We start from the raw sequence: 18170 nt of genomic DNA, 5'->3' as shown, positions 1-18170 counted from the left end.
CTGGCACCCGGTGTGATGAAGCAGCAAGGTGATGGTGTGGCGGGTGAATGAGAGCCTGCCCGCTATGGAAACAGCGTGTTTCCAGGGAATGCGTAATTAATACGGCGGGTTTGGGACGATACGTTTTACCTGCCAGCCGTCACTGCACTTAGTGCAAATCTGGGATGATTCCGCCTCATGAGTCTTTGGCTGGGATTTTCCGTGCCCACTGGTGTTGAGCGTGTTCGGTGGCGTGAGTGGACAATATGGCAAGAAGGTCAGAAATCGGTTTCATGACATTGTGAAATCAGTTTGAGACCATCCACTCAGCCCGTCAATGGCGGGCCGCGTTCCCCACCATCAGATGTCAGGAACCTCATTGTAGTACGCCAGCATACCATTATAAGGCCAGCCCACCGGACTCATCCATGCCGCCACTGCTGGATCATCTCCCCATGTCGGGAAAGCACACTGACATGTTTCACATCACCAGATACAAGGCATATACTTAGCGGGCTGCACTTTGCTCTGGAATTCACGGTTTGTTTGCCTACCTTGCTTCAGTCAGCACTCGCAGTCCAGACTTCACAGACAGCACCACCACTTTTAGGGGGCTCACAGGTAGGTCTCTACCCATCAGATCAGCCATATATGGGCGACTTTTCAATGGCTACAGGGCAAGGGCTTGCTTGGGGAAGGGGGAAGAGTTGGCCTCAGGCAATGGAAGAGGCTGCTGGACAAGGGCTGTACTACAGAAGGAGGGTATCCCAGAGTGTGAGTGGGTACACATGTTGATTTGTGCAAGTGGTCTCCAGATTGTGAGGGCTGAGGAGGCAGGCTCCAGAGGAGATGCGGCCAGATGGACATGTGAGGGTGTGTGTGTGAGAATGGGTGGTGATGCCCCTTGAGCTGGCAGTGAGTGTGATGCCAGTGAATGCGTGATGGGCTTGAGTGTGAGAGTTTAGAGTGCAGAGATAGTTGCCATACCCTGGCACACAACAAGATCATTCATCCTCTATCTGCATTGGATGGCCAACCTCTGCTGTGCAGCATTGGCACTGATCACTACTGCCATCGCCTACCAAGCTGGAGTGGTAATGTTGCTGCCCCTTCTGCTGCCAGAGTGGGGATACAGGACATTACAGCTGGCCTCCACGGAGTCCAAAAGCCGCTCGAGGCCTTTAGGGACCATGTCTTCTTTGCTGCAGTCCTGGGCTGGAAGCATTGAGTGCGGCTGTACTTTAAATATGATGTCTGGTGTGATGAAGTGGTGTGATGATGGCATGGCAGGCAAATGGGAACCTGCCTGCCATGGAAACAGCGTGTATCCCGGGAATGCATAAATAATGCGGCGGGTTTGGGATGATAAGGCATGAAAAACCACAATTGTGGCCAGCAGGTAAAGCGTCGTTTTTCCTGCCTGTTACCGCACTTAGTGAAAATCTGGGACAATTCCGTCCCTTATCTTGCATATTCACCTTTTGTGTAGCACCTTATCAAATGGCTTTTAGGAATCCAGGTATGTTTAATCCACAGATTCCCTTTTACCTACCCCAATAGCTATACCTGCAAAAAACTCTTAAGTTTTCAAACACAGTTTCACTTTCATAAAAATCCTTGTTGACTTTAATCATACTATGATTTTTTAGGTGCATTGTTAAGACTTCATTAATGATAGATTCCAACGCATTCTTGATGACTGATGTCTGGTTAACTAAACGACAGTTCCCTTTTTTTCTCTCTCCTTCCTTTCTTGAATAGCGCTGTTACATTTACTAACTTTCGTTCTTCTGGGACCATTCTAGAATCTTGGGAATTGTGGAAAATCATAACCAGTGCATCCACTAAACAAACTCTCCCTTTATGTCGTGATGCATTTATATCTGGCCTGTGCCAGCTGTTGTAAGTGGAGCTGTATACATACTCTTCAGCATACCAATCGCTGGCTGCTTGACCTAATGTTTCAATTGACACTGAGCCAAGAGGTTTGCAAGAATGGCACCAATTTATACAGTTGTATTAATTCTCTCTATGTTGACATTTCTTTTGCAGATAAGGCATTTAATGATGTTTATAGACAGACAAAGGACAGACTGATACTGGGGATAAAATTTATTGACGGCCTTGATTCAATACACAGAAAATACATGGGACAAGCACGGGAACTCCTGCTGTTAAATCTTTGCATGCGAAACAATTGAGATCCGAGGCCAGAAAACTGCCTTTGAACATAAAATGCGTGAATGCCTATTTTGCACACTGATTAATTCCACACTGCATTGAAATGTGAGCTTTCATTACTTGGTCATTAATTACAAAGAAAAAGGCATTCTTTTAAAAGAAATATCACCCCCTCCCTCCCCAAAAGGTTGGTGTTTTAAGCCATCTGTTATGTTTTCTTTTTGCAACTCAACACCAAAAAGTTACCATAAATAGAATATTACAGCGATGTGCTGGATGATTTAAAAGGAGTTATTTTACTTGCCTGATGGACCTCATAAATCATTAACACTGTTTTTCAAGTGAGTGATGAGCTCTCTGCAGTATTGACAACTCAAGACCACTTTTCAGAAACTGCTAGCACTTTAATCCTTTAATAATTTCAAAATGAAACCACAACTGTCGCACTGGGTTTGGAATGGGGGAGGTGGTTGTGAGAGATTTTGTCCAGCATAATGGAGTGCAAAAAGCTAAAAACTACTGCGGATGCTGGAAATCCAAAACAAAAACAGAATTACCTGGAAAAACTCAGCAGGTCTGGCAGCATCGGCGGAGAAGAAATCAGTTAACGTTTCGAGCCTTCATGGCCCTTCGGCAGAACTGGAGCATAGTTAGAAGAAGGGAGAAATATAAATCTAGAAATGTAATCCCACCTTAAACCAATTTATATTTCTCCCTTCTTCTAACTATGCTCCAGTTCTGCCGAAGGGCCATGAAGGCTCGAAACGTTAACTGATTTCTTCTCCGCCGATGCTGCCAGACCTGCTGAGTTTTTCCAGGTAATTCTGTTTTTATAATGGAGTGCAATCTGACTGAATGGTGGACTCTATTAGATGTTTTTAGCTTTCTGTGCTTGTCGTGCACCCCCACCCTCAATCTGCCCCACTAAAACTAGACACTGATTATTCACTTGCAGATATTGCACCTCTTGGAGCCCCTTGACTCAGTGGCTCTGATATAGTCGTTTTTAGTTTCTGATCGGACCATGATCTTTATATCTCCCACTATCTAATTGGAATCACCGGCTACAGATGACAGCGCTTTCCTTTAAGCTGTCTCTTTGTAGCCTTGTGTAGCTCAAGGAAATGCATGAGTATAGTGCATGAATAAACAACTGAGATGTCACCTGGTGAAAATTTCATCTAATGTCAAGACTAGGTTGTTGTGGTGTTTAGCAACTGCTTCTGAGGGAGCTGAGCTGCCGTTTGAGTTTCAAAGTGTGCCGTATTAAATTGGCTTTGTTAAGCAACGAGCACGGTTTCTTTTGAGTTCAGATGACTAGGTTTCAAAATCCAATACAGGAGCACAGAACCTAGGCTGACATTTCAGTGCAGCACTGAAAGAGGGCCATTTTATCAAAAGGCTGTACTTCAATTGAGCTGTTAAACCAAAGTCCCGCCTGCCTGTTGTGCTAGTTTATGTAGATGCTGCCGGTCCAATGCGAAGCTTCAAAGATAAAGCTTCCTGGTGTCCTGCTGAATGCTACTACGACAAACTACATTTATTTAGCACCTTTAACATAGTAAAATGTCCAAAGGCACATCGCAGGACCATTATCAAACAAAATTTGACATTGAACCACACAAGGAGATATTAGGGCAGGTTGGTCCAAGAGGTAGGTTTTAAGGATCATTTTAAAAGAGATAGAGGGGTTTCGGGTGTGAATTCCAAATCTTAGGACTAATTCTTTGCTCGATAAGGCTGCCATGTTTGTCCACATAACAGAAGTCACTGCACATGTCAAAAAGTTGTATGCCCAGTGCATTGAGATCTAGAATTAAAAGACTTTCTTTATATTTTATTTTGGTAACTTTTGGGGTAGCTGGTGGCATAGTTGTAATGTCACTGGACTAGTAATCCAGAAGCCAAGGCTAATGTTCTGGGGACATGGGTTCAAATCCCACCACGACAGCTGGTGGAATTTAAATTCAATTAATAATCTGGAATTGAAAAGCTAGCCTCAGTAATGATGACCATGAAGGCATTGCTGATTGTCATAAAAACCCACCTGATTCACTAATGTCCTTTAAGGAAGGAAATCTGCCATCCTTACCTGGTCTGGCCTACATGTGACCTGTCTTGTCTGTCCATCTGTCACTCTCTCTCTGTCTCTCTCTCTCCGTGATGTGCTTGACTCTTAACTGCCCTCTAAAATGGTGTGGCAAGCCACTCAGCTCAAGGGCAATTAGGGATGGGCAACAAATGCTAATCTTGCCAGCAATGCCCATATCCCATAGAATTAAAAAAAACTTGGGTTGTCTGATTTCTATCTTTGCAATTTTCAGTTTCACATAATAAAAAATATTCTGGGAAAAGTCATAAATAGGCACATAGAATGTTTATTTGAAAAGGACACAAACCTGACTTGACGATACATGTTCCAAAGATGGTGAACACTGCAAACCAGTAGAAATCTGATCAAATGATGTACCCCATTTTTCTCTCCAAATGGTGACCGGACATTTCCAGCAGTTTTAATATCTGTATAATTCATTAAAATACGCTATTTATGTCATGCAGTGCTTATTTGCACAACACCATCAGGATGTGTGGTCACTTCCTGAAGTAGCATTGCTGGCCCTGTTTCCTGCAAGCTGCTCCATGATTGGTGCTCTGGGACCCGCAGGATACTTTAGTAGTTTCTAAGAACCATTTTTACAATAAAACCTGATCTTGCGGCGAGTATGTTATCATCTTTAGTTTAGTCTTCCTTAGAGTTTATAAAGCACACAGTATGTTTTGAACAGTTAACTTGGCAGTTCATAGAATCATGCAGTGCAGAAGGGGAGATTGGTCGACCCATTGTACCTGTGATAGAACTACAAAAGGACAAGAAGGTCTGGATTAAAGACCTCAAGAGAGAGGGCACTATCATCCGGAAAGACGATGACCCTTTGATAGAACTACCCAGTTAGTTTCACTCTTCGGCTCTTTCCCCATATCCCTGCAATGCTTTCCCTTTTCAAGGTTACTATTGACTCTGCTTCCACCGCCAATCCAGATCATCATCATTTGCTGTGTAAAATAAAGCGTCATCTCTCCCCTGTTGTAAGGTGTTGGGCGTAGTTCGGTAGGTCTTATTAAGGTTTTCGTAGTCTTAGGTAGTTCAACAGTAAGCATTTATTAACTATATACATAGGTACAGTAAAGATCCAAGCTAGGAGTTGTCTCCATGCTTGCTTCTACACACAGCTCTGTCCCACACTACACTAACCCCTAGGTGGGTGTCATGTGTTCTCCTACATCACTGTGTGGGCAGTACTATATTCAGTCCCACGTTAACCCTTCATGTGTCAGACCTTTACAGTACAACCCCCCAAGTCTTTATCCAACATATTTACAAGTTATCCCAGTTTACCATTACTACTAGCCCTTCTTCCCCCTTCAAGTCTCTGAGTTCATATATTCAGGAGGTCTGTAGGCCTTATAACCCTTCCATACCTTGTTCTCGTTACTGTCGCAGATGTGGTAGGCTCCGTCACTGCAGTTAAAATGTGTTGAATTGGAGGTTATTCTGGCATCTGGTGTCTTCCTCAATTTCTCTCCATTGATACTGGGACGGACCCATTGAGGGATGAGAAGGATGCTCATCCTGTTCCTCCTGATCATACCCTCTAGGGTGCCAACAGGTATGACTAGGGTTGGTCATCGTCTTTCCGGATGATAGTGCCCTCTCTCTTGAGGTCTTTAATCCAGACCTTCTTGTCCTTTTGTAGTTGTGGCAAGTGCCTGGCATGGTACCTTTTGTTGTAGGCGGAAGCCTGCTTCTGCCTATAGGACTGCTCTCTGTCTTGGATGTCCTAGTAACCCTTGGCTACTGACCCTGGTACGAGTTCCTTCGGCAGGATTAGGAGTTGCGCGTAGAGCTTGTTTGCCTGTCAGGAGTTCAGATGGGGTTAGGCTGCATTGTAATGGGGTGGATCTGTAGGTTAACAATGTTGTTTGGAAATCTTTGTTCTTTATTAGGAGAGCTTGTATAATGCAGACCCCTCTTTCAGCCTCCCCTTTTGACTGTGGGTATCTTGGGGAGCTGGTATGGTGGTGGAAGCCAGATGTAATGGTAAATTGCGTGAAATACTCGTTTGAAAATGTGGGCTGTTATCAGGATGCTGTGGCTCGTGAACATCTCCTTCAGTGCTTTAACTACTGCTTGTTGTGTACAGTTGCTTCACCTCAACCCATCTGGAAAAGTAATCCACCACAATAAAGAATGGTTTGCTGTTGAAGACAAATAAGTCGATGCCCAGCCTCTCCTATGGCCTGGTAGGAAACTGTGGGCTCCCTTTGGTTCTGCTTGTGCAGCGCACACATCTGACAGTTCATTATCATGTCCTCAATTGCCCTGGAAATGCCTGGCCGCCAGGCAGCGGATTGGGTCAGTGTCCTGCATTTGGTGATGCCCAGGAGGCCCTGGTGTATTTTTTGGAGGCTTTCTTGCTGAAGGGAAACTAGGATGACCTAGCTGCTCGTTGTAAACCAGGAGATTGTCTATGACTGTAAAGTGTTTCTGTTGCTCGAACCAAGTTTTCATGGTTATCACCACTTGGTCCCTGTTTTGGCCAGCCTTGTTGGCAGTAACGGTGGATGTGGGCACACTCCTCCTCGCATTTGCTCCTGGTGAATCTGTTGGAGTTTACTTATGGTTGCTAGCTGGTGTCTCCTTGTCAAATGGGAGTATGCTTCAAGCTCCCCGATCAGATTGACATCCTGTTTTGTCGTAAGGTCCACTGTGGCTTTGGAAAGTGTGTCTGCAATTGTTAGGTTTTTGCGCTGGACATATACCGTCTTGTAGGCGAACCTCAGGAGGCATAGGTGGAATCTCTGGATTCTAGGAGGCATCTTTGCCAGCTCCTTCTCATCGAGCAATGAGACCAGTAGTTTATTGTCTGTTTCAATAGTGACCTTTTGGGCTGATGATGTAGTCTGAAAATTTCTCACACACCTATGTGACTGCGAGGGCTTCCTTTTTGATGACTGCATATCTCATCCCTGTGTCCAAAGGACCTCTGGAAGTGTAATACACCGGCAGGCTCCATCCATCCAGTTGCTCTTGAAATAGGACCGCTCCGAGGCCTGTAGATGAAGCATCAGTTACTGTGGTGGTGGGCAGGGATGGGTCTTAGTGGGCTGTGAATGTCAGTTGAGAGCTGCATCGCTTTGATGCGAGTGAATGCTTCCTCTTGATGGGTGCCCCAGCACCATGCCTGGTCTTTCTTAAGTAGGTGTTTCAAAGGTTCTGTGACCTGTGCCAGATATGGTAAGAATTTTGCTAAGTGCTTCACCATCCCCCAGGAAGCTTTGGAAGTCCAAGCTTGAGGATGGGGTTGGAAAGTTGCTAATAGCTTTTGTTTTCTCTGGGTCCGCAATGATGCCTTTATTGCTGGCAATGTGCCCCAGGAATCAAATTGATGTCTTGGAGAACTCATATTTCTCATTCAGCGTCAGCCCTGCTTCCTGCAGGCTTTCTAGGACTGCTGAGAGTCTTCTGTCGTGTTTCTCCAATGTTGTACCATGAACTAAAACATTGTTCATATGGTGAATGACACCATGTAGGCCTTGCAAAATACCTGACGTTGTACATTGAAATATTTCTGGTGCTGAGGTGATTCCAAATGGCAGGGAGTTGAAGCAGAATCTGTCAAATGAGGTAATGAATGTGGTCAGCAACCTGGGCTCTTCATCTGGGGGAAGTTACCAAAAGCTGCTGTTGGCGTCGAGTTTTGAAAACACTGTGCTCTTAGAGAAGTTAGTCAGCCTTTTCTCCACTGAGGACATGAGGTGTGCTCCTCTGGCTATAGCTTTATTGAGCTGTGTCAAATCGGTGCAAATATGGATGGATCCATTCAGTTTTGGGACTGAGACCATCCTGGAAAACCAAGTGGTTGGTTGTGTGACCAGGGAAATTGGTCCCATATTTGTCATCTTGTTTAGCTGCTGCTGCACTTGCTTCATGAGTGAATGGGGAATCTTTCTTGGTATGAAGAGGCACACAAGTTTGGCATTTTCCCTTAGTGTGATCTTGTATGTGTTTTCCAGTTGCCCCAATCCTGTAAAGAGCTTTGGGAATTACTTTTTATACTTGGAGCCAGGCCTTTGTTGGTTGACTTCATCAATTTTTTGTAAAAGGTTAAGATCGACACAGGCTTTTCAGCTGAACAGTGAACAGTCCTGGTTGTGGAATACGAACAGGGCTCTCAGTTTTTTTTGTCTATGTACCTGAGTGTCGCCTGGTGAATACCTTTCACTGGGAGTTTGCTGCCTCCTGCTTTGTACAGGTGCATTGTGGGTGGCATCAACCATTGGTTCACCAGCCATAGTTCTCTCTCTGGTAGAACTGAAACACTGGCTCCAGTGTCCAACTTAAAAGCTTGTGAGATGGCCATTAACCAAAACAAAAACAGAAATATCTGGAAAAACTCAGCAGGTCTGGCAGCATCGGCGGAGAAGAGCAAAGTTGACGTTTCGAGTCCTCATGACCCTTCAACAGAACAGGATTCGAAATGTCAACTTTGCTCTTCTCCGCCGATGCTGCCAGACCTGCTGAGTTTTTCCAGGTATTTCTGTTTTTGTTTTGGATTTCCAGCATCCGCAGTTTTTTGTTTTTATGGCCATTAACCAAGATGTCCGCATTCCAGAATGAAAATCCAGGATCTTTGACTTCACCCAGGAAACATGGTTGTGTGCCCTCTTGGTGTGCTGTCTCAACCTCCTAAATCCTCTGTGCGTTTTGATGTTTTGCCTTTGCACAGCTTCCCGACCTGAAGTAATCATGTATCTAAGGAATCTCTTTCTCCATGTTGTAAGGTGTTGGGCGTAGTTTGGTAGGTCTTACCAAGAATTTCGTAGTCTTGGGTAGTTCAACAGTAAGTATTTATTAGCCACTAGAAACTATATAAATAGGTACAGTGAAGGCCCAAGCTAGAAACTGTCCATGCTTGCCTCTACACATGGTTCTGTCCAACACAATACTGGCCCTTTGGTGCAGGTCATGTGTTCTCTTACATCACTGTCTGGGTGGTACTGTACTCAGTCCCATGTTAACCCATTATGTGCCAGACCCTTAGACTGCATCCTCCTTGTTTCTTTTTGCAAATTCTGTTAAATCTGCCCATTGTCTCTGGTTACGACCCCTCCTGTCAGAGGAAACTGGCTATCCAAAACTCATTATTTTGAACATCTCTTTTTTTTAAACACATTTCCATGCGCACACCCATTGAACTGCATCATGAGCACTCTCCTTCTGTGGTCAACAAGTCCTGATGTGGGACTTGAACCTGGAGCTTCTGGCGCACAGATAGGAGCTTATTGAAAAGCGACTGCCATAAAATATTCTGACCACTCAAGGTACTCCTCCTGTTTTTTGCATGGCACTGCATCACCTCTGCAGTAAAATTAAACACAATCCCATCATGCAGGCACTATTTGCAACACTGTTCTAATCTGATTTTGCATTGCTCAATACAAGAGCCAATTTGACAAACATGCATAAATCACAGGGAGTCTCACATGGAATGCCTTCTGAGCAGTGACAAGTGATTGAAAATCAGCCCTAAAGTTCTGCATTCTCTGTAAAAGCTGTGAAAATACAACCGTCAATTACTCAATTCAGAGGTAAAACACACAAAAAAACTACAAATGCCGGAAATTCATAGCACACCTGCAGAGTGAAAAATAATATAGAATCTAAAATTTCAGGTAGGGTCTGTTCACTTCAGCTGTCAGCATATGCCTGGTTTTGTCAGATTACACACAAGACTTTATTCATGTGTTATTGTGTTGGTACACAATGAGCAGATTGATTTAAAGATCATTGAATCTTCAACACTTTCAAAAATTTGTACTTTGTAAAAGAGACAAGGAAGGGATGGAAGAAAAACACAAATGGAATGTAAGAGCGAGATAATACCGTGGTAACGAGTACGATAGGCTTTGGAATCCAGAGGATGTGCTCGAGTAGATCACTGTAATGAGTCTTGGTGGGGGGGGAATTTTATGGACCCTGGAAGAGCGGGAAACGTGGTGTGCGGGGTGATTGAATGAGGCAAAACGAGAGATTTTTATTTCCAAACGGCAGGTTGAGATGCAGAGATTAAGTCAACAGTGTGTTTGGGCATCGAGCCTCGTGCTGTCCTGTGGTGGGTTCATACTTGTGATACATTTGCATGCAATGAATACTCCTTAACATTAACTAAAAGTTAAATACATTTTTAAAAAGTTTTAAAATAAAGTCCTACCTTCAAGATAAAGTCAGCAGTGCATGAGAATCTCATCACACTCTATTGACGTTTGTTTACTGGTGGCGTGCACCTATTGGCTTTGTGCAGTTGTGTCTGAGGTCAGTGATCTTATTGCTGAACTCTGCAACAAAAGGGAGGGGAGCAGGAGAATGGTAAATTGCATGGAGGCTCCGGACCGGCAAGGGTGAGTCAGTGGTGTTGGGGGGGTGGTGTATGGTGTGGTATCAGGTCGGGGACATGGAGGAGTGGAAGTGGGCTCCAAGGGAGGGCAGAGGGTAAGTTCGGTGTCATGGAGACGTGAAGCGGGAAGTGCCTCTGGTGTCCTGGGGTATTAAATCTCCCTTAATCTTCTCTGCCTTAGTTCGCAATTCTGTTTTTTAAGATTTTAATGAAGGATGCAAACGTGTTTGAGGCGGTTTACTTGTTTGATACCTGGAATGAGCAGGTTGTCTTATGGGAAAAGGTTAGACAAACTGGGCTTGTTTCCACTGGAGTTTAGAAGAGTGAGGGGTGATTTGATTGAAGTATATAAGATCCTGAACGGTATCGACAAGGTGGACTTGGAAAGGACCTTTCCTCTTGCGTGTGGATCCAGAACTAGGAGGCACTGCTTTAAAATTAAGTGTTGCCCTTTTAGGACAGAGATGAGGAGAAATTTTTTCACAGAGGGTTGTGCAACTTTGGAACTTTCTGCCTCAGAAGGCGGTGGAGGCGGTGTCATTGAATATTGTTAAGGTAGAGGTAGATAGATTCTTGTTAGGCAAGGGAATCAAAGGTTAGTGGGGTTAGATGGGAATGTGGAATTTGAAACACAAACATATCAGCCATGATCTTATTGAATGGCAGAGCAGGCTCGAGGGGCAGAATGGCCTACTTCTGCTCCTATTTCGTATCTCCATATGTACTTGGCATCTTGAATGTGTTTTTGCTTTTTTTCGCCTGCAGGCATAAGTAAAGTTACTTATATGTCAGACAAGTACCGTGACACACCAGAAATGAAGGCCTCCAAGCTCATGTTGGACATGGCTGGTGTAGAATGCAGGTAAGTGGATGGCATGCTGTATTGTAATCTAAGTCCTGAATACAACCTCAGAACCAAGATAAATAAGAACTATCCACAGGAATAATGCCTCACTGTGCTAATATTATACATAACGTTTTCCTAATGAAATGGCGTTAAGTGACAGGTTTAATTCAATCACAAAAACAATCTGGGTTGTGGTTAGTGATTTTAATGTGGTGACGCTCTGTTTCACGGACACTGGCTCGCAGTGTGAAAGATTGATCACCTGACTCAGAGTTGCCATCCAGCTTTGTCCATCTGTCTCCCCCACCCCTCCCCAACCCCTCTTGACGGTGTCCTGGGCAGTTCTCAGAGCACAAAATAAATCAGTTCATTCACCTAACTGACTTGAGGCGCTGCACTTCAGGCCAAGCAATCGCATCCTTTAAAGTGTCTGTGAGCGTTTCTGTCAGATGATCTCTTGACATTAATTTGACCTAGTTCCTTTTAGACCGTTACATTTACTCCATCAAACCACAATTTCCAAATACCTTCCAGCTGTATCACTAATTCTCTGTGAAGCTTTCTGCAGCTTCTGAGCTGTTTTGCCTGTATGCTTCGGGTGACATGAGCAGTGAGAACTGCACATTGTGCAGACTGTAGCTCTCCATGTGAAGTTGCAGTGCTTTACTATCCAGTGAAGGAAGCATCAAGCTTTCTGCCTTTGGCCAGCTTGTGAAAAATTCAAAAACCCTCGAGAAGCCATCTGTGTCATCCTCTTCTTTAAAATACGATAAAACTATTCTACATTAGCTGGATTGACTTTACACTTAGCGCATTCCCCATAGACCTGCCTTTCTCTGTCAGTTCAAGTGTGCTGCTGCTGCTTTTCCTCTGCCTTGGAATTGTACACAGCTTCCTCATGCTGGTATTGACACTCCTTTATCCTTGTATCTACACTGGTTCTTTTTGCCAACCCTGTTCTGCTTGAAGTAAACGCTCTTGTGTTTACCTTGAGCCTCCCTGCATTTGCGCTTTCTTCTTGTACTTCTGGCTAGGATGCATCCAATACATTGCATAGTGTTTACAGCACACAAATAGGCCATTTGGCCTGAGGTCTATGCCACCGTTTGTGCTCCATACAAACCTTTTCACAACTCTATTCACCCATTACAAGCAACATACCTTTCAATTCCTTTTTCCCTCATGTACTTACTATTTTCCCCAGAAACCCATCTATGCTATTCTCCTTAACTAATACTTATAGTAGTAAGTTCCACATTCTAGGTAAAGAATTTTCTTCCAAATTCCTGAGTGCATTTATTCATGCCTGCCTTATATTTCTGGGCTGTAATTTAAAATGCAATACTATGCTGTCTAATAGCCTTTAAGCCAGATACACAACTCTCAACATCAGGAACATGGCAGTAGTGAGCTTAATGATCGAAAAAATCAACAGGACTTTGCAGCATATGGAGATGGATTTATTGTCCTACATGTGATATACGTCGAACAAGGCGACATCAAAATGATCACGTCTCATTCCAAATGAATGGGAATTGATGGGTTTATAAATTATTTCAGTAACTTGCTGCTTTGGGTGGGTATCACTAGCAGCGGAAATGTGTAATTCCTCAACGCTGCACATTTGCAGCAAAGTTGTGTGTTTGAAATTCAACTTGGTCTGGAGAGGAACTGTCATTCCATTGGTGACTCGTCCATTTGATGGTTACTAAAATCTCTTTTTGAAGCTCGATCTGTGAGGCTTATTGCTGTCTGTTGAACTATATAACCAGTGCTTCATCTGTTGATTTTGCTCACATCGGAAGATGAAGCACCCTAATGTGTACAGAGGATTTCCTCCCCGCCCCCCAGCACCAACATTAGTCCAGTTGATGAGATTAAACACAAAAGGTAACTCCATGTAAGTAATGTCGGGTACGAAGATACTTTTGTCAGATCACGGTTCTCTACTTTAAGGTGTTGGTGAGAGATAAGCCTGTAACATAAATAGCTGCACTGCACAGAAGGCTGATGTGGACATTTTAATTTCTTCCCCAGGCCCCTCTCTGAGGGGGGGAAAGAAAGCACCAAGTCAAGTGGACAGAACATCTGACTGAAATCGCTTTTTCCGTTGGAAATTTTGCAAATATTTTTGCAAGCCAAACTGTCTGCACTTCAATTGGCATACAGTCTCTCCCTTCAAAACCCTGCTCATTGACAAATTCACATCAGCTGGGCATGGGTTTTAATTGCAGTTTGTGAGGACACATTCAACTTTTACTTTCAGATCGGCTAGAGCTTCTGGCTAATTTTTGGATTTTTTGAATAAATGTTCAAATGGGCTATTATTTAGGCTCTTTGTACAAAATTCCACATTGCATTTCTGTCTCACAAAGAAAGTTTATTTTTTTGGTTGCGACTTCTACATCAGACCTTGAAAGTATTAATTTGAGCACATGCGGATTGCACATTAGAAATGAATGAAGACCTGTCCAAATTGACTGGTGCAATAAACAAAGGTCTGATAATCTGTTCACATTACGGCCAACCCCCACCCCCCCCACCCCGCACCAGAGGTATGGACAGATTATTGTGGCCTTTTATTGTCAGGGCTAAGTTTTCATTCCAGCCCAGAGATGAGCTCTTCACCTGCTTAAGAAGACAGTTTTAGCGTTGCTGCCTTGTACGGGGTCTTCATATTGTGTCCGTGAATGATAAAGTCTCAAGGAGCATGTATCTTAGTGAATCCAACCTCTAGTGTTATTGCAGATTTGACGAGCTGAAACCAGACCACATTGTAATAGTGCTTCCACTGGAATTAGTCCCATGATGTAAATAGTATATCAGTAGACCTGCAATTGTGATTCAGTGAGGTGGTTAAATCAATGTGAACCCAAAATCACTAGTTTTCTGTTTTGGTAGAAATGAACTCCCTTGTGGCAAATCCTTTCCACAAATCAAGCGTCAGTTCAGCTGGTAGGCAGCTTTGTTAGGTAACTTAACAAAATGGAAGAAACGGGGTTTTTTGAAGTGATTTTTTTTTTCCCCATACGCACATAATACATAGCTGAGCAGATAGAAAATGTTGAAAATACTCAGCAAGTCTTGCAGCATTTTTGGGGAAAGAAACAGATTTAACAGCTGGATCTTGTGCTCTCCCCTGTGGTGGGTTTGGTGGTGAGGGGCATTTAATCAAATGGGAGGGCAGTGGGTGGGAACCCCACCACCTTCCTGCCTTCACCCTGTTTAAGTCTGTGGTGGGAAAGCCTGTGGACGGCCTTCATGCCCTGCCGCCAGTTGAAGCCCTTAAGTGGGCAGTTAATGCTCACTTAACGACTTCACCCTGCCGCCACTGGTATTAACTCAGTAGGGGGCCTGCCATGCAGAAACACAAGTAAACCTGTGCACCTGTGCATGTATGTTTGTGGGCTCCTGGGGGTGTCCCTCGTTCAAAGACATTTGGTGCCTGATCAAAGGACCTGGCATCGGGAAGGGGGAGGCCCGCTGAGAGCCATCCCTCTGCCCATGCTCCTGACCCACCCTCCCCGGCGAACCCCCGCCCAGTGAACCCCACCTCCTCCATCACTCCCATCTGGCTTGGTGTCCAGAGGCGATCCTGGGCCTTGGGACTTACCAGCAGCTGCCACTGCCTCCCCAGTGGTGCTGATCTTCAATCGAGATGCCAGCCTCTGATTGGCTGGCAGCTCTCGGTGGGTGGGACTTCTACCCCCCAGGTTCCCTGATCCCAGGGGAAGGCCTGTCAAGTGCCTGAGTAGAATAAAAGGCAGCAGGCCTTCCTGAAAAGAGGTGATACTGGGCTCTTGCCAGCTCTTCAGCCAGTGGTCAAAACCCCTTCGCCCCCACAAGATTCCAACCAACATTACAGGTGGATGAACTTTCAGCAGAACATCACAGACCTGAACCATTAGCAGACAATGAGCCAAGGACCTGCTTTAGAGCAGAGCACCCATGAATGAGTGAATAGTATATGTAAAATGTGTATCTGTGTGTCTTGGTTTAAAATCTAAATGCATATATGTACTAATACACTTCTTTCTTTTGTTTTATAGCAAATTTACTCCAAAGAATAAAACAATTACCATTGATTTTGAGTCAATAAACATGGTGAAAGTTGTTTAGAAATGTGCCAGACTGCCTCCACATCATCGCCATGAAGCTGCATCCTGGAGAATCTCATTTTCTACTTCCATATTTTCCAAGTTTGTTTTTGTACTTATTCTTTAAAACAAATGTCCTGCTGACAGCCTGTATTCTGAACAGTACAGATGGATCAGTGAATGTATCTCAAATATAGTAAAAGAGGTTTTTTTTGTTGCAGTTAATACTGAGCTGCTGTTGTGCTTCAGCTTGTGTATATGCATTTATTTTGTTTTCTATGTTTACAGAAATAAATCTATGGTAAGTCATTAGTCACTAGGAACCTTACTTCTAGCAGGAGGGCAGGAGATAAGACAGAGTCGTGGATTTTCCTCAGAGCTCTATTTGGGGCTTCAGATTTAGCCTGGACTCCTGAACACTCCCAAATGTTTCTTTCTGGCCCCTTAGTAAACAAGGTTGATGGGTTCATGGAGAAGAGAGCAGCATTCCCCTTCCATCCTCCGCCCTTTGTAACTAGTACGCTCTGATACAGTTTGCAGCCTCCTGAGGCAGATGTCTGATGTTACTCCTAGTGATGTGGGCACCCAACCGGAACATTTAAAATGAGACCTCTTCTCAAATATGCAAACTTTGGTGGGTCAGGTTACGGTTGTGCTGTTTATACTGTATCCCTGGGCTTTTCACTGGCTACCCAACAAAATTGTAGCAGAGAACCCCTGTGGGATTAAGTCCGACAAGTCAACCATGCCAGACAATTATTGCCTGCAGCCATCTTGCATTTAAAGATACAGTTTTATTTTGTGACAGCATCTTTAAAGACCGTGAATACAAATCATTACCAGACAAATTTTCTGTTTATTTGCTAACTCTTCCAGCCAAAGAACTTGTGATTCTGTAGCATCCTTTAAAGCAAAATTGTTGGTGGAAATGATTGACTATCATTCCCCGCACCCACCCCCCCCCACCTCTGTCTTTCCTAAATTATGCACTATTTGCATAGATCCCTGACTGTTGAAAGAGGCTGACTGTGCTCCTTTGAGTAACTAGTTCAGATATTAATGGGTTTCCTTCTAACAGAATCATACAGAACAGAAAGATACCATTCAGCCCATTGTTCCTGTGCCATATCTTTGACAGGGCTATCTTGTTCATCGTAAACCTCTGGTCTTTCCCCATAGCCCTCTAAATTTCTCCCTTTTAAGTATTTACCCAATTCCCTTTTAAGAATTGTTATTTAAACTGCTCCCAACACCCTTTCAGACAGTGCATTCCAAATCATAACACCCTGCAGAAAAGAAATTCTCATTTCCCCATCCCATTCTTTTGCGAGTTATGTGAACTGTGCCCTCTTCTGCTAGTGGAAATAATTCCTCCTTATCTACTCTATCAAAACTGCTCATAATTGTGAACAGGTCCATCAAACCCAGCCTGCAACCCCCCTCCCCTCCCCAACCTTCTCTGCTTTCAAGAAAACAATCCCAGTTTCTTTACCATATTCTACATTTTTAAATTTGGAAACAGGTTCAACAATTAGTGCCTTGCGTTTACTTGGACCTTTTGAAAATGTTGGACGTTTTGCAGGAAAGCGTTAGAAGCACCTTACATTGTTGGGTGGGGGTGCACATTGTCCCAGGTTTCAAGGGGAGTTAACTTCGTTCAGAGGGATATCGAGGTTCCTTGATATAATTGTGCCACAGTCATGATCTGTTAGGCCCGGATGTCAGTTTATATTATCATTGAATGTTTCTTTGATAGTTTTAAAATAAAGTGTGACCTCTGCTCAGTGGTCAAACTCTTGCCTCTAAATCAGAGGTCATTGGATTTGAACCACACTCCAGAGCTCTAATGGAAAAATCTAGGCTAATGATTTGGTGCAGCACTGTGGGAGTGCTACATTATCAGAGGTACTGATCTCAGATGAGATTTTAAAGAAAGATGCTGTTTGCCTGTTAGAGTCCATGCACAAAGACCCTGTGACACCACAAATGGAAGAACAGTGTCTTGACCAATATTTATCCCTCTACCAACAACACTGAACTCAGATTAAGTGGTCATTTCTGTTTGCACGATCTTGCTGTGTACAGTTCAATCATGATTATGCTTCAAAAGTAACTAACTGTTTAGGAATTGCTTTGGAACATACTGTGGACATGAAAGATGCTACATAAATGCACGTTGTTATTTTTAAAGAGTGGCACTTTTTTTGTTGTTGATCTTGGGGTTCATTATTAAGCAATGCAGCAGCAAGGGTGAGGTCTAGCGGTACTGCCATGGGCACAAATTTACACTTAAATCCTTTTGAACAATTTTGTGCACCACACTACCAAAACAGAGACTAGTTCCACTGTGGACACTTACCTGAAATAATATTTGGAACAGATTTCAGAAGGAGATATTTGAATCGGATCAAGTAATGCCTCAAAAATGGGACTGAATTGATACATTCAGAAGGCCTATTGAGGGTTATTGAATAATTACACATGGACTCCCTGGGTCAGTTTCTTGCTCTCAATTTTCTAACTTGCTTAACGTCATAGGAAGGTAGGCACGGGAGCAGGCCTTTCAAATAGATTATGGCTAATCTGTAAATCAGCACTTTTTACTGGCTT

The 18170-nt window shown here is 43.7% G+C and overlaps 1 protein-coding gene across 1 annotated transcript in view; it reads left to right on the top strand.

Annotated features, from left to right (window-relative positions):
* Positions 1-17750, top strand: part of dctd (dCMP deaminase) — a 56400-nt gene extending 38650 nt beyond the window's left edge. The window contains exons 5-6 of the mRNA XM_078561837.1: positions 11382-11478; positions 15513-17750. Coding sequence (XP_078417963.1) covers positions 11382-11478; positions 15513-15582 — 167 coding nt within the window. The 3' untranslated portion in view covers positions 15583-17750. The remainder of the gene's footprint in view (positions 1-11381; positions 11479-15512) is intronic.
* The last annotated feature ends 420 nt before the right edge of the window (positions 17751-18170 follow it).

The sequence above is a fragment of the Cetorhinus maximus genome, chromosome 2, assembly GCF_964194155.1.
Source record: "Cetorhinus maximus chromosome 2, sCetMax3.hap1.1, whole genome shotgun sequence".
Taxonomy (NCBI): domain Eukaryota; kingdom Metazoa; phylum Chordata; class Chondrichthyes; order Lamniformes; family Cetorhinidae; genus Cetorhinus; species Cetorhinus maximus.
Note: the sequence above shows the minus strand (reverse complement) of the source record. Positions and strands in the feature narration are given on the sequence as shown.